Source organism: Thamnophis sirtalis, unplaced genomic scaffold (assembly GCF_051295495.1).
Source record: "Thamnophis sirtalis isolate CommonGarterSnake01/CBP01778 unplaced genomic scaffold, rThaSir2_p1.2 scaffold_4, whole genome shotgun sequence".
Lineage (NCBI taxonomy): Eukaryota > Metazoa > Chordata > Lepidosauria > Squamata > Natricidae > Thamnophis > Thamnophis sirtalis.
This window is the reverse complement of record NW_028261384.1, coordinates 10,011,102-10,027,978: the sequence shown is the minus strand read 5'-3', so window position 1 is coordinate 10,027,978 and position 16,877 is coordinate 10,011,102. Positions and strand designations below refer to the sequence as shown.

The following is a 16,877-nucleotide window of genomic DNA, read 5'->3' as shown; positions in this document are numbered from 1 at the left end:
CAGTGCACATGTGCATGCCAGAAGAGCAGCTGGTGATGGCTCACATGCCCACAGAGAGGGCTTTGCGTGCCACCTTTGGCACGTGTGCCATTGGTTCGCCATCACGGATATAGGTTATTGTTTCTCAACCTTTTAAGATGCCTGGACCACAACTCCCAGAATTCTCCAGCCAACCTGGGGTTGTTGTAGTCCACACATCTTAAAAATGCTAAGGTTGAGAGAAACTGACCCAAACAGTTCCTGCTTTCACCCTTTCTAGCAAAGCGAATGTTGTGTACTAAGAAGCTAACTTGCAGAAAGGAATTAATTTAAAAGTTGAGTCATTGAGCTCCAGACGGTCCATTGTTTTGAACTCCCTGATTCTAACGCACAGACTAGGCAAGGGAGCAGCTGCACCACACTGAGGTTTGCTATATGCACCAAGTCTCTCTCCTCCTTGTCAGCGGAGGTTTTGCCATCAGGCCCCAGAGCAGGCGATGCTGTGCCGTGAATCTTTATGACATAATTCCAAAAACTGGATTGTGACGGCAAATGCCAGGACCGTATTCCTCGTAGGCTTTCTTGGTGTGACACACGTCGAAGAACTCTGGCTGAGAGGGAGAAAAATATGAAGGGTAGATCAGAAACCGCTGCGTGCGAAAAAGTACGATTATGAAAATGAGCCAGTCCAGAACAAAAATGGATGCTACATGATCACTTTGATACTGCATTTATCTCCCTTGGAAATAGCAGGAATTCACTACACGGGGCAAAGATCGATTGGAAGTTTATTTTGAAAGAAAGAGACATATATTCTCAAGGTATTTTTTGCCACGAGCCCTTTTGGATTAGAAACAGAAATATAAAGAAAGCAATATAGAAAAGATTTATTCCATTTCTAGCACACATTATGCTACTATGCAAAGCGATCACGTGGATGAAAACTTGCCAAAGTCTGCTGTTGCACCATGATTTGTCAGAATAGAATAGAATAGAATAGAATAGAATAGAATAGAATAGAATAGAATTCCCACAACACCATCTTATGCCTTGAGTTGTCAAACCACCTGGTAGAGCTGTATTACTATTATCCCTCCTCTTTCCTATTACCTATTTCTTTAGCATCTTTAGCATCTAGTCCCCTCAGGGAAAAGGGCGGCCTATAAATCCTAATAAAATACTAAAAAAATACTAAAATACTAATACAGTGTTTCTCAACCTTGGCAACTTGAAGATGTCTGGACTTCAACTCCCAGAATTCCCCAGCCAGCATTCGCTGGCTGGGGAATTCTGGGAGTTGAATTCCAGACATCTTCAAGTTGCCAAGGTTGAGAAACACTGATCTAATAACTATGACTTCCTTGTTTCTTATCTTATGTTTTATATTGACTGCTTTTATTAGTATCCTGTTATGATTTATGTTGATTATTCAGTATGCTATGACTATCACTGTGTTGTATCTTATGATTTATGGTGATTGTATTTTTATGATCAGGATCATGATTTATCACTTGTTGCTTATTCGCTGTGTGTACATTGTACCCTGAGAGATTATCCTTGCATGTCCAACCATACTTGGCCAATAAAGAATTCTACTCTATTTGTCAAAAATCCCATCTGAACTTACTGTTTTTCCTTCCTTTCATTATCACCAGAAGGAGCAGTTCTGAACCTGAATTGGCTTGGGACTGTTCTAAATCAGACACTAAAAAGGCACCTTTTTGACTTTTCGTGAACTGAGCACAGAAAGTGTACCACAAGAGCAATTCAGTACACTGAGGGGTTAGTCAAGGCTCAAGGCAGGAGAAGGAAGCAGAGACGGTGGAGAAAGGAGATCAATATACGTATCCCAAGATAATGTTGCGGTATCCAGTCTGGGTTGGTCAACGGGACTAGAGATTTACCCTTCCAAGTCTTCAGACTCACGCTGGAGCGCATCATCAGGGACCTTCTCTCTACCAGAATGCACGCTTTGGGCTATTCCCGTGATGGCAAACTTATAGCACATGTTTCACAGGTGGCACACAGATCCCCCTCTGCGGGCAAGCAAGCCGTCACCCCGCTTCAGCTCCACTGCGCATGCGCGCACGCCTCCCACCAGCCAGTAAATTTTCAGGTTTGGCCATGCATGTGCGGGGGGGGGGCGCTTGTGGGAGACGTGTGTGCATACATGGGAGGGGGAGCAACGGGGTATTTGGCACAGGCCCCCCACAGCCCGTTATTGATCCCAGGAGGCTGCAGGGAGGCCTACCAAACTCAAAATGGGGCACGGGGGGGGTGCAGAGTGGGCCCCCTACAGCCTGTTTTTTTCCCAGGAGGCTGCAGGGAGGCAGCCAAAATGGGGTGTGACGGGGTTGCACTCACATGTGTAGGGGGGGCAGGGTACAGGGGGTTGCGCGCAAATTGCATTTTGGGTGCGGGTGATTGTGTATGCTGTCGCTCACAACAACAAAAATGTTAGCCATCACTGAGCTATTTTGTGCTTCCTATTTATGTGGTGCTGGGCTTTGAAAGAAAAAGTTCCCAACTGCAAACATCTTCAGATGTTTCGGACTACTTCTTATTAAATGCAGATCATGTTAGTTTGCAACCTGCAGAAAGTCCTCCACTTATGACCAAAATTGAACCTGGAATTATGGTCATAAGATTGCGGATGTTAAGTCAAGGCATCACTTGATCAGATTCAAAGTTATGGCTTTTCTTTTAAGTTAAAGCTGCAGTCATTAAGTAAATGTCCATGATTGCTAAGCAAATCTGTTTTCCCAACAGGCATTTTTTTGCTGAAAATTGGAAGCAAACACTAGAAACTGGCCAAAAAGAAAAAAGGGCAAAAATCACAGTTATATGACAGTGAGACAATGCAAAAGGCTGTAAAGATGAGCAGGTTGCCAAGTGCCCAAAATGTAATCATGTGATGTGATCATTGCAACTCTGAAAATGAGTCGGAGGTAGCTCTGGGGAGGTCCACTGAATAGTAATTAAGCAACCTGTTATAAGTCGAGGATTACCTGTAGGGTCTTTGGAATTAGACAAATTTAATATTTGTCTAAATCATATGAGGAACAGTTGCAGGAACTGGGTATGTCTAGTTTAATGAAAAGAAGGACTAGGGGAGACATGATAGCAGTGTTCCAATATCTCAGGGGTTGCCACAAAGAAGAGGGAGTCAAACTATTCTCCAAGGCACCTGAGGGTAGAACAAGAAGCAATGGGTTGAAACTAATCAAGGAGAGAAGCAACTTAGAACTGAGGAAGAATTTCCTGACAGTTAGAACAATTAATCAGTGGAACAACTTGCCTTTAGAAGTTCTGAATGTTCCAACACTGCAAGTTTTTAAGATGATGTTGGATAGCCATTTGTCTGAAGTGGTGTAGGGTTTCCTGCTTAGGCAGGGGGTTGGACTAGAAGACCTCCAAGGTCCCTGTTATTCTATTCTGTTCTATTCTGTTCCATTCCATTCCAATCAGATATCCTTAGAAGACATTAGCCTCTTTTTTTAACTGAGAAATGTAAAAAAAAAAGCGGGGGGTGTTGGATTTTGCCTAACAAAATTTGCCTTCTCCACATTGATCTTATTAATGCAAAATGTAATCCCAACCAGCAATGGGAAAACAATGAGTTCATTTGCTGGTGGGAACAATAAAAGAGAAGCCAGTTTCTGTGCCTAGGAATCGAACAGATGATGTGCGGATTTTCCTGGACCAGCTGATTTAATAAAAGACATACCGTTGACGCAAGCATGGATCCGCCAAACCAGACGGCATAACGCTGCATGTGATGACTGATTACTTGAACTTCCACAGGTTTGGGCTGCAAAACACAAACAAAAGCAGAATATTATCAGAACACAACACAGGCTGAGTTAACCAGGCCTACCAGTTGGAACAGCACGCTGTGTTTAATGAGTTATTATGGGAGAAGAAATTCTGAATAACCATCTGTGCGGAATTAATGAAGCTGGCTCAGACTCCAGCAATGCAAATCTCCATGGCTCACTACCCAAGATTTGAGCTCTCCATTCCTAACGCAAGAAATTGTACCATTCTGCTAGAAAGAATGTAATTATGCTTGCCGGATTCAAGCACCCACCCAAATATTGTGGGTTCCACTATTTTTTCCCCACACTATGGCTAGAATCACAGCTTGGACATCTATGGTCCAGTAACAGAGAAAATATTGGTCTGTCTGTCTGTCTGTCTTTCTTTCTTTCTTTTTCTTTCTTTCTTTTCTTTTCTTTCTTTCTCTTTCATTCTTTCTTTCTTTCCCTTCCTGTCTTGACTCCTGGCAACTAGCTGGATAAAGTCCCTCCAGTTTTCTTGGCAAGATTTTCAGAAGTGATTTACCATTGCCTTGTCCCTAGGGCTGAGAAAGACTGACTGGCCCTAGGATACCAATTGGCTTTGGGCCTAAGGCAGAATCACAACTTATAGCCTCCCGGTTTTTAGCCTTAACTGCTACACCAAACTAACTCTCATTCATCCTCTACTCCACTCATATTAACCAGAATGAAATCCTTTGAGCCTTTTGCAGACAGACCTCTGACACCAAACACCTCATTTTTGTTACAAGGAAGCATAACTCTGGGCTGAAAATGTTCTAACATTTTCTGGATGTTGGCCATTTCTTTAAACCTGGAGAATTGGCCATAAATAATATAATGTTGTTCTTTGTGAATCATCTCAAAGCAGGATACTGGCCCCCCAAAAATGCAATTAGTATGCTTGTAAAAATATCATCTGATTTACAGGCCTTGCTAATCAGTTCAGGGTCCTCCCTTTGTTTGTTCGGGCATTTAATGGGAAATTAAAATGTACCTTTAATTGACCTCCACTAAGTTCTTCGCTGATTTTTAGCCGAGCGTCTACTACTCGTTTCAAGTCTCTCTGTAAGCGACGACCAAAATCTCTGAACATCGTAGATCCTCCGGAAAGCACCACATTCTACATGACAAAGAGATATTTGGGGGGCTTTAGATAATAAAAACCAACCTTTTTTTAAAAACAGATCTATGGATCTTCTCTCTAGGCTGTTCCTTGAGGAATAAGGTAAAGGTAAAATTTCCTCCGCACATGCGTGCTAGTCGTTCCCAACTCTAGGGGGCGTTTCTCATCTCCGTTTCTAAGCCGAAGAGCCAGCACTGTCTGAAGATGTCTCCGTGGTCATGTGGCCAGCATGAGTAAAGGCCAAAGGCACATGGAATGCTGTTACCTTCCCACCAAAGGTGGTTCCTATTTTTCTGCTTGCATTTTTACATGCTTTCGAACTGCTAGGTTGGCAGAAGCTGGGACAAGTAACTGGAGCTCCATTACACGGCACTAGGGATTCGAACCGCCAAACTGCTGACCTTCTGATTGACAAGCTCAGTGTCTGAGCCACCGCGTCCCCATCCTTGAGGAATAGCAGGACACAAATGTGATAGGTCAGGTACAGCCCTACAGGTAATTCTCAACTTACGACCATTAGTGGAATTATGTTCGCCAGTAGTTGGAATCATTAAGTGGGTCGCTATATGATCAGGGATGACTTTTTTTGTCGTGGTTGTTAAGCAAATGACAGGGTCTTTAAGTGAATCCATTTTTCCCCAAGGGCAGTTTTTACTGAAAACTAAAAGAAACATCGGAAACCAGGAAAAAATAATAATAATTGAAAATTAGCCATGTGACCACAGACCATAGCAAACAGCTGTAAAAATGAGTCGGTCGCCCCAAGCCTCCAAAATGTGATCACGTGATCACACGAGGGGGCGGGATGTATATGCGGCCATTGTAATTTCAAAACCAGGTCTTAAGTGTCTTGGGAGGGGGGTGCCTTTAGTAGCTACAAATGATCACCAAGTGTCTACTAGTAAGTAAAGGACTAGTATTAAATGACATGATAGATCCACTGAGGATTATTCTGCAGGAAGATCGAATAAATCAATGGCCACCTCTGCACAATCAAGTGCAATCAAATGTTTTACAAGCTTGGCACTTATATATAAGGTGCCTTTTTTATAATATTATAATATTTATAATATTTATAAAAGGTGCCTTTTTTTTTGACACACCCGCCCCATCTATTTTCACATTGAGCGTCTGGACTTTTGACTTGCTTGGGCCTCATTGAGTGAAGAGGAATTTTCTTGGGCCGCATATAAAGTATATATAGTTTACTGTACATAAATTGCATAATAATGTTAAATTATGTGATTTATATACAGTAACTATATTTTAACTATAGTTTACAGTTATTATATTTTACTATACTATTCTATATACCGGGGGTAGTCAACCTTTTTATACCTACCGCCCACTTTTGTATCTCTGTTAGTAGTAAAATTTTCTAACCGCCCACCGGTTTCACAGTAATGGTGATTTATAAAGTAGGGAAGTAACTTTACTTTATAAAATTTATAAAGCAGAGTTATAGCAAACCCCTACCGTCCACCATGAAAGCTGGAACACCCACTAGTGGGCGGTAGGGACCAGGCTGACTACCACTGCTATATACTATAAATATATAGTTACTATACAGTAACTACATTTTACTATAAATACATAACATTATTATGTGATTTATATACAGTAAGTGTATTATATTTGGATTTTAATTTTAATAAACTTATATGCCACTCAATCCCGAAGGACTCCAGGCGGCTTACATAAAAGACAATTTAAAAAGTACTAAAAAGTTTAAAAAATAAAAAGAACAAAGCAAGTTAAAACACAACACACTCAACCGTAGTGGGGCTGGACTCATTCAAGAGGTCAACAGCCCCAGGCCTGCTGGAAAAGCCAGGTCTTAATAGACTTTTTGAAGGCCGCGAGAGTGGGGAGGGTCCGGATCTCCGGGGGTAGATCGTTCCACAGGGCCGGAGCAGCCACAGAGAAGGCTCTCCCCCGAGGGGCCGCCAAATGACATTGTCTAGTTGACGGTACCCGGAGAAGGCCCACCCTGTGAGATCTTATTGGTCGCTGGGAGGTATGTGGCAGAAGACGGTCCCGTAGATATCCAGGCCATAAACCATGTAGGGCATTAAAGGTAAAGGTAAAGGTATACTTTATATACAGCCCAAGACCATTCCTCTTCGGTATATATATCTTGAGCTATATTACCAGCTGTCTGTGGGCTACGCACTGCACAAAGCCTGATTTAAAACATTTTTATCGAATTATAATCTAAGATTATAAGCAAAGGCAATGAATACATATAAATGCCAACCATTAGGAGACGAAGTTAATTCCTGTAAATCTCATCAAATACGGCCTTCTTACTGCAGCTGATCAACAGTTGCCCATTCCTAAAGGCTCTCAAAATTATTTTGATCACGTTTTTTCAACTATGTGTGAGGTAACTCTTCCAGTATTCAGGATGTAGCTTAACAATAAGCATCTCCTTTACAAAATGAATTGAAGCAAAACTGAAAGAAAACAGCAGCCAAGTTGGAGAAGGAATGAATTAATTAATGCATGGACCACTGTTTCTCAACCTTGGCTACTTTAAGATGGATGGACTTCAACACCCAGAATTCCCCAGCCAGCTTGTGGGAGTTGAACCCAACACATCTTAAACTTGTCAAGTTTAGAAACAACACAGGATTAAAACTCGTAGCGTCACATTGCCGTCGCATGACGTATCATGACATTTTTCCTCTTCACGGAACTGGGGTGGGTGTGGCCTATGGGTGACGCATCCGGCCCTTGGGCTGCCAGTTTGACCCCCTGGTCTAAACCAACACACTGTAAAAGCTTAAATGAAAATTAATGAGATATTTCAGAACAAATACCAAATTTTCCTTATTGAGAAGATCATAGTCATCTTACCTCACCTGATAATTTACTTTAGTCTATAGAGGAGTATACAGTTTTATTACGTTTAATAGACTTAAGGCCCAATCTTTTTCCCTCACATGGGTACTAATTAAATGGATGTGGATTTTGAGAAAATGGTTGCTTTCGTTCAAATGGCTAGCAACACTAATGAGAATTAAAAATAAAGGAAAAGGTTCCCCTTGCACATATGTTGGAGTCGTTCCCAACTCTAGGGGGCGGTGCTCATCTCTGTTTTAAAGTCGAAGAGCCAACGCTGTCCGAAGACGTCTCCATGGTCATGTGGCCAGCATGACTAAACACCGAAAGCACAATGCTGTTACCTTCCCACCAAGGTGGTTCATATATTTCTACTTGCATTTTTACATGCTTTCAAACTGCTTGGTTGGCAGAAGCTGGGCCAAGTAACGGGAGCTCATTCTGTTATGCGGCACTAGGGATTCGAACCGCCGAACTGCCAACTTTTCTGATCAACAGGCTCAGCGTCTTAGCCACTGAGCAACCGTGTCCCTATGAGAATTAGCTTTTATTAATTCCTTCATCTCAGCCACAGCAATACAGCAGTCCTCTGATCATGAACATAAGACCATGACCGAAAACACATTACTTACAACTGGTCCTCATATTTACGACTTTCGCAACATCCCCACAGTCACATGAACAAATTCGAGTGCTTGTCCATTGGCATGTACTATATGTATGAATGTTGCAGCATCCAAGGGTTACGTGATCACCATTTGTGACTTTCCAAGCCAGCTTCCAACAAGCAAAAGTCCATGGAGGAAGCCGTATTCATTTAACAACTGGGTGGTTCATTTCACCCTGGGGTGGTTCACTTAACAACCATGACAAAAAGATCACAAAATTGGGCATGACTCACTTAACAGCAGTAATTCTGGTTCCAGTTGTGGTCATAAGTCAAGGAATGTAAAAAATGTCTGCTAGCTAAGAGCAAATGAATCTGGAATCGTTGGTAAGATCTACCTAAACACTGGAGAAGAGAATCAGGGAATTTACTACAGCACATACAGTATAAATCCAGTTGATGATGGATTATGGGAAGCTGATGAATTTTGAAGCAGAAGATGGTCTCCATAATTTCTACATTTAACTGCAGCACCCAGGGTAAAATGATTTTAATAATAATGTACTATAAAGCTGAAGGTCAGAAGACTAAGTGAAACTTTTGGTTGATCCATCCATTATTCATGGAGAAAAGTTTAGCAGTTAATAACAAAAGAGTAATAAGGTAGGTGCGAATGTTACCTAGAAATGCTTGTATGGTGAATGTACAACAGAACTAATTAATCCACACATGTTATAGGCAGAGGTGAGTTGCCGCCAGTTCAGTCCGGATCAGCTGAATCGGTAGTAGCGGTGGCAGGAGGCTCCACCCATACACCCGGACACTTCTGTGCATGCGCAAAAACTCCCAAAACACTAATAACAAATTAGGCAACTCACCACTGGTTATAACTAGAAAGCAGTACCAATTTAAGGTATACAAAAAAAAAATTTCATTTAGAATTCCTCCTATAAAGCTGTTTCAAGACAAGTTCTACTGCGAAACGGTATTGCTTCATTCATGAAATCAAGAAGGGGTCTTCTTCAGTGGACAGTTTCCAGTTTCCCCTTTTCATTCTTGATGATAATTAAACGTCAAGATACACAATAGAAAAACTGGAGACTGTCCAAAGAGGATGACCCCAGATCACTATTAACAAGGTCCTTGCTACTCTCTGAGAGCTTGGTTGTTTTCTTGCAGACGTTTCATTGCCCAACTAGGTAACATAATCAATGCAAGTACAGGAGCAAATCCCACACTCACTAGCACTGATGAGGTTAGTAAATTGACTTAGACTTATAATGAAACATCTGTAAGAAAACAACCAGAGCACCAAGGATGCCAAAGTTAAATCCAGAACTACAAATATTCTCTTCTCTTGGTAACACTATAAAGTCTTCAGAGTGATTTATAGCCCTGCTTCCAATGTCATCTAAGGATTTTCAACAGAGAGCGATGAATGAGAATCAGCAGAGCTGAACTCTCTTTAGTTAAGGAATATTTCACTCAATAATCTACTGTTTTCGTTGTTTTTCATTAGCTACCTAATGAAATTTTACAAATAATGATTTTACTAATCTGAGAACAATTTATTTTTATTGTGATTTTATTTATCTCGTTTTTATTTATTTTCCTGCAACAAGGTTATATTCCTAATATAAACAGTTTTGTTTCATCTACAATTATCTGGCCAAACTTTTAAACTTTCTTCTTTTCCTGAACTTTATGAGGGTTTTTTTTTATAGCCACATGAGGGGGCTCCAAGATAAGGAACAACTATTTGGGGGTTTTCCATTTTGGAAATTAAATTTAAATTAAGATAGGCAGACAGAGTTTGGGTTTTAGTATAAACAACAATATTTTAAAAAAACTTTTTAAGAACTAGGCTGTAGCCTTCTTTTAAGGGCTTTCATTATATCTTTTTTCTTACACTATTATCTGGAATTTATATATTGTAAGGGACGTCGTGGCTCAGTGGCTAAGATGCTGATCTTGTCAATCAGAAAGGTCAGCAGTTCGGCAGATTGAATCCCTACCGCCACATAACGGAGTGAGCTCCCGTTACTTGTCCCAGCTTCTACCAACGTAGCAATCGAAGGCACATAAAAATGCAAGTAGAAAAATAGGAACCACCTTTGGTGGGAAGGTAACAGTGTTCCGTGTGCCTTTGGTGTTTAGTCATGCCAGCCACATGACCACAGAGATGTCTTTGGACAGCACTGGCTCTTCGGCTTTGAAACAGAGATGAGCACCGCCCCCTAGAGTTGGGAACGACTAGCACATATGCGCAAGAGGAACCTTTACCTTTAATCTATATCCTTTTTTAAACTTTGTTATGTTACGCTTAACTGGGAGCCAAAACTGAAAAGGCTCTTCTTTTGGGCCTCGCCAGTCGAAGATATGTGGCCAATGGGATCCAAAATAGCCCATTTCCGCTGGAATGAGTGAGGCGGTTAATACTACTGAGGTAAATTCCTCAGATACTCTCTCTGAACCCATGCCATAAAGGCCTTTGAAAATTACAGCTTTGTTTCTTGGGCAGAATCACTTCCTCCTTTTCCCCAAGATTATCCATGCATTCCATTAGAAAAAGGTTTTCTCTCCCCAGGACAGGAAAGAGACATCATAAAAAAACATATCGGAACTTTGTTGAACAGGATATAATACTAGAACCTTGAAGACTGCCTAAGATTTTTTTTCTCTCCTCTTTATACTAAAGAGAATCAAGACAGGGCAATCAAGTGTTTTCCTCACCCTTTCCTGTCTACCTGGGCTAAGTAAATATTCACATAGAAGTCATGGATTGCCTTCTTCAAGACAACCTCTGTCCCCAGACAGCTTCTGTACACACCACCGATGATGCAAATAGAATACTTGAGCCATTAGAAGAAAAGATTGAAGACAAGGAACACAGAGAAGACAGACAGAACTACGCTCTCTTCATAAATGGACTTGATAATTAACATCATGTATCAAATTAAAAAGTTCTCAGCTGATCCTAATGGTTGAGCAGCCCATTTAAAAGGAAACAAATGAAGCTAATAAAAATTTAAAAATACAGTTATTACATGTCTTTAAGAGAGAGAGGTGAACATAGAGAATGTTAACCCGTTGGGATGTAAGTGATCAAGCGAAAGAGAAACACAATTCAATATAAGTAAGTGTAAAATGATCCACAATGGAGCTAATTATTCTAGGTAAAGGTAAAAGTTCCCCTTGCACATATATGCTAGTCGTTCCTGACTCTAGGGGGCGGTGCTCATAAACTCCGTTTCAAAGCCAAAGAGCCAGCGCTGTCCAAAGATGTCTCTGTGGTCATGTGGCCGGTACAACTCCACGCCAAAAGTACATGGAATGTTGTGTTACCTTCCCATCAAACGTGGTTCCTTTTAAATTACCATGCCAGTGAGATGAGCAGGCTCCAAATTTAATATAATAAGCAAATAAAAAGTAAATGTGTGATTTTTCCTACTTTTCCAAGGACTGATGAGCTGTAAAAGCATGAGAAAAGCTGAATCCATAGCTGGATACCTAACAATCTTCAGAAATGTTCAGTGTTCGAATAACACTGAAAATAAAACCAGCTTTGCCAAAAGTATGTTTTCAAGATCATAATCACAGTTTCTGTTTATCCCTCTATCTACAAGATACTGATCAAACCAGCAGGAAGACACACAAGGTGGGAGACTCCAAATTTCACTTGAATGTCATTTAATCATCCTTTCTCCCCGTGTACCTTATACAAAGGACGCCGAACATCAATGGGACAGTTCTGTATAACATCATCCACCACATTCGAAATAGAGTCCACAAAATCTGGATTGGCAAACTAAAAATAAATAAGAGAGGCAGATAATCGATTAATGCAGATATAGGAGGTCCTGTGATTATGACAATTAGTTTAAGCTTATTAAACAGCTGAAGTTATTAACATCTATAAAAAGTGTACAGGTAATTCTCGAATTACAGCCATTGGTTTAATGACCATTTAAAGTTACACCGCAGCTGAAAAAAAGTGACTTATGACTGGTACTTGCACTTATGACCGTGACAGCAACCCCCTAGTCATGTGATCATAATTCTGGTTTTTGGCAATGGACATGTATCTACAATGGCTGCAGCATCCTGGTGTCGTATGATTTTTCTTTGGGACCTTCCAAGGGAGCCTCTGACAAGGAATGTGACTTGGGGGGGGGGGATTTCCTTTATAACTGTGTGATTCATTTAAGAACCATGGCAAAAAGGTCATAAAATAAGGCGCAACTCATTTAACAACCACATCACACAGTGGCAGATACTCCAGACCCAATTTTGGTCATAAGTCTGCACTTAAATTCCTCCCTTGGGATGTGGAAAGATCCGTTGTGGGTGAGCAAGGGAAGGAGGTGACATACAACCAGCAGTAACAACAAGGAACTGTCAAAAGATGTGGGGGGCATCTTCTGGATTCCACACCGCAGGGCAGGGAAGCATAATTTACTTCTCCCCTTCTCTGCTGGGTTAGAAAATTGACAAGTTCATCCACTTTCTGATCTGGTTTATAAAGACTGACATCATCTGAGCTCCTGATAAACAAAGCCAGCTGAGTTTGTCAATAACAGCTCTTACATTTTAACAAAATAACAGAGTTGGAAGGGACCTTTGAGGTCTTCTAGTCCAACCCCCTGTTCAAGCAGGAAACCCTATACCATTTCAGGCAGATGTTTGTGCAGCAGAGGTGGGTTCCTACTGGTTTGGGCCGGTTCAGCCAAACCGGTAGTTGTTTGCTGGCCTGGGTCGCTGGAACCAGCATTGACCCAGGCCTGCCACACCTCCGAACCGGTTCTCCAGTTGGCGCAGAATGCCTTTTTGTCCCCCTTTTTTAATGTTCTGTGCATGCACAGATCTACTTTCAGGCAACTGCGCATGCGCATGGAGCAAAATTATGGGCGCACCGAACCAGCAGTAATGCCGGCAGCAATCCACTTCCGTCGTGCAGCCTCCTCTTAAAAAGAGTTTCTCACGGACAAGATGACCAACCATTCTGGTTTTCTTGGATCATCTCAGTTTCTGCTTGTTATCGTAGCATTTCCATCTACTTTTGTCCTGGATTTTTCATTTCTTAATGAAGTGGAATGGTCAATAATTGTTGTTTACTGGCAAAGCAAGGCCAGTAGTTTGTGAATGCAAACTCAGCCCCAGGCACCCCACTACTATTCTTCCCTTGCAAGGTTGCTGGGCAGATGCCCCCTTCTTCCACCACAGCAGCTGACTTATATGCCATGTCTGTTTTTCCCGTGATCTAGTTTTCTGCTTTTCCCAGCGCAACAGGCTTGGTTTGGGCGATAAATGGTATGGTCATACTACTCGTGGATCTTAACTGTAGCCATTAGTTCTGCTTTTCCAAGAAGAGGGGGCCAAAAGATATGAACACCCTTCTGTCAAGAACAATCATCATGTCAAAAAACAAAAGAATTAATTTGATGCAGTTCTACAGTACCTAAAGCAGCATTTTTCAATTTTGGGAACTTTAGAATGTGTGGACTTCAACTCCCAGAATTCCCCAGCTAGCCTCCCTTCAATTCTAGGAGTTGAAGTCCATACATCTTAAAGTTATTAAGGTTGAGAATGACTAACCTACATCAAAGATATACATTTTCTAACACTATTAGAAAATAATTTGGCCACAAGATGGTGCCTTACTCTCATAAGTGTCATTGCCTTCTTTCCTTCCTGCCTGCCTCATTCCTGCCTTCCTGCTTTCTTACCACCACCCTTACAACAACTACTACTACTACTATTTATTACTGTGGTACAGCAATATTGTCTCTTACCTCTGGATGAAAGAAGACCTCTGGCCCAAGGAATCTTTCATAACCAACGTCTATCGTAAATGTGTTTCTATTGATGGCATTGATTCCTGTGTATTGCTTAATCCATTTGTGGGGGTCAACATCATACTTTGCAAATTCTTTTACTATGTCAGGACAAATATAACAGTACTTTTCCTGTCAATAGTGAAAAAAAAAAAAAGAAGAAGGAAAATGTTTGTTTCACTGGATGAAAGAAGGTGAGATTAAAAATTTCTTTAGGAGTGATTTTGCATTACAGCTGCTACAGGAGCTGGTTTGGAGATCCCACATTGTACAATGTTGTGAAAAACTGTTTATTATCAGGATCTGAAAGCCATGAGTGGTGGTGGTGGAGGTGGAGGAGGAGGAGGAGGAGGAGGAGGGGGAGGGGGAGGAGGAGGGGGAGGAGGAGGGGAGGGGGAGGAGGGGGAGGAACTGGTGAGCAATGTTGATTTAATAGGGTTGGGCAATATTTTGCATTTCAAGGCAGCCCCTTCAAATTGCTGTTGTTGTTTTCCTAAAAATCAAATGGCTATTGTGTCATGCAGGATCTGCTGAATAGGCAAAATAAGAAATAAAGCACTTTTTAAGTCCAAAACATCAACATAACATTTGGAAGGGGATCAGGAAAATTCTTCCCTCGTTCATTGAACTATAAAGATGGCGTACAGCTCAATCAGACTTGCAAGATTCTGTTATTACATCCAATCTCAATAAAAATAATTTTATTCCCTGTGGAGTTGATTTCCCAGTCAAGTCCATCTAGTGAGGCTGACACGTTCATTTCCCAATGTGCTGGGAGTTGACATCCAACCATTTTAAAAGTTTATTATTATTATTATATATACTTTATTCATAAAAGATGAATCTCAGCCAACTGAACATTCAAAAATGCATTACAAATACCAGTGACCGTTGCTAATGGTTGATACAGTTATTATTATTATTATTTCCCCTTTACTATTTTTATAAATAATTCAAGGTGGCAAAGATACCTAATCAGTGGTGAAATTCAATTTTTTTTACTACTGGTTCTGCCGGCATAGCTTGATGAGTGTGGCTTAGTGGGCGTGGCAGGGGAAGGATACTACAAAATCTCCATTCCCATCCCACTCTGGGGCCAGCCAGAGGTGGCATTTGCCGGTTCTCCGAACTACTCAAAATTTCCGCTACCAGTTCTGCTGGATTTCACACTGTACCTAATACTCTTTCCTTCTCTTATATTTCCCACAACAACCCTGTGAAGTGAGTTGGGCTGAGAGACTGACTGGCCCAAAGTAACTCAGTCAGCTTTCCATGGCTAAGGCAGGATGAGAACTCAGAGTCTTTGGTGATTGGCCCAAAGATACCCAACCAGTTTTCATGCCTAAGGTTGAATTAGAACTCACACTCTCCTGGTGATTGGCTCAAAGATACCCAGCTAGTTTTCCCGCCTAGGCCAGGACTCAAAGTCTCCAGGTTTTTAGCCTTAACTACTAGAAACGCTAAGCCAGGGATGTCAAATTGACAGCTCGCGGGCCGGATGCATCACACACAGGCCATGCCCACCCCTGCTCTGCAAAGGCAAAGAACGTCACAATCAATACAACAGGCGACATCATGTGACATGATCAAGTTTGATACCCATGCACTAAGCACTTCCTTGTCTCCAAAGGTGGCCTTCACGAAGGATCCCAGTTCCTAAGCAGGCTACTAGAAGGATTTTGGAAGTGTTTGGAATTAAGTGTTGGAGCACTTCCTGTGAAAAGCAATCTGTTTTGAGACTAGAGCAACCTATTCTGGGATTAAGGTATTCTGCGATAGAACATTTTACAACTCCCTTGTACCATCCTCTTAAAATGAATGCGCTATCCAGAGACCACGGGAAGCACCCTTTACATTACCGATTCCCCCAAAATCTGTTCTGCAGAATTTAGTGAAATAGAAAAGTATTTACCTTTATAGCTTTTGCTGTCTCCAGGGATTGCTCCGGAGGAATTCCCATCTCCCTTTCCCTTAGGAGTTGCTGAATAAAATACGTGATGTCTCTTCCTGCAACGGGGATGTGCTTGATGCAGCTGCCAATCACGTAACCTTCTGCCTTCCAAAGGGGGGGAAAAGTTACTTAGCTTTAGACTTCCAACAGTAACCAGTTCAGAATTTGGGGCTGAATGCATTCTGCTTTTCAATCAATTATGGTAGTCCTTGGCTTGCAACCACAGTTGGGACCAGAATTTCCACTATTAAGCAAGCATTGACTAACAATTCCCTTGTTGTTAAGTGAATTGCACTTCATTTTATGTCATTTTTGTCATGGTTTGTCAAGTGAATCACTGCAGTTGCTAAGTGATTCTAAATTACCACATTGACTTTGTTTGTTGGAAGTTAGCTGGGGGTTCCACCACAAAAGCGCGTAGGACAAAATCGCGCTCGACAAAAGCGCGCTGTGACGTCATCACAGCGCGACGAAAAAGATCGAAAAATGTAAAAATAAAGCGAAAACCTTACCCTAAGCCCCCCAAACCTAACCCTAAACCTAACCCTAAACCTAACCCTTAACCTAACCCTAAACCTAACCCTAAACCTAACCGTTAAAGTAACGAAAAACCTAACGCTAACCCTTATCCTAACCCTAACGCTAACGCTAACGCTCTAAAGCTAACCCTAACCCTTAACCTAACCCTAACCCTAACCTTTATGTGAATCGGCTTGCT

The 16,877-nt window shown here is 41.5% G+C and overlaps 1 protein-coding gene across 3 annotated transcripts in view; it reads right to left on the bottom strand.

Moving 5' to 3' along the window:
- Positions 1-323: 323 nt before the first annotated feature.
- ACTR3B (actin related protein 3B) overlaps positions 324-16,877 on the bottom strand; it is a 43,447-nt gene continuing 26,893 nt past the window's right edge. For 2 of the 3 annotated variants that reach the window (XM_014076038.2, XM_014076040.2), the window contains 6 exons: positions 16,121-16,264; positions 14,167-14,340; positions 12,090-12,182; positions 4,795-4,920; positions 3,707-3,790; positions 324-586 (listed from right to left, as the gene is read on the bottom strand). In XM_014076038.2, coding sequence (XP_013931513.2) covers positions 458-586; positions 3,707-3,790; positions 4,795-4,920; positions 12,090-12,182; positions 14,167-14,340; positions 16,121-16,264 — 750 coding nt within the window. In that variant the 3' untranslated portion in view covers positions 324-457. Of the gene's footprint in view, positions 591-3,706; positions 3,791-4,794; positions 4,921-12,089; positions 12,183-14,166; positions 14,341-16,120; positions 16,265-16,877 lie in introns of all 3 variants that reach the window. The other variant, XM_014076039.2, reaches the window with a different exon arrangement.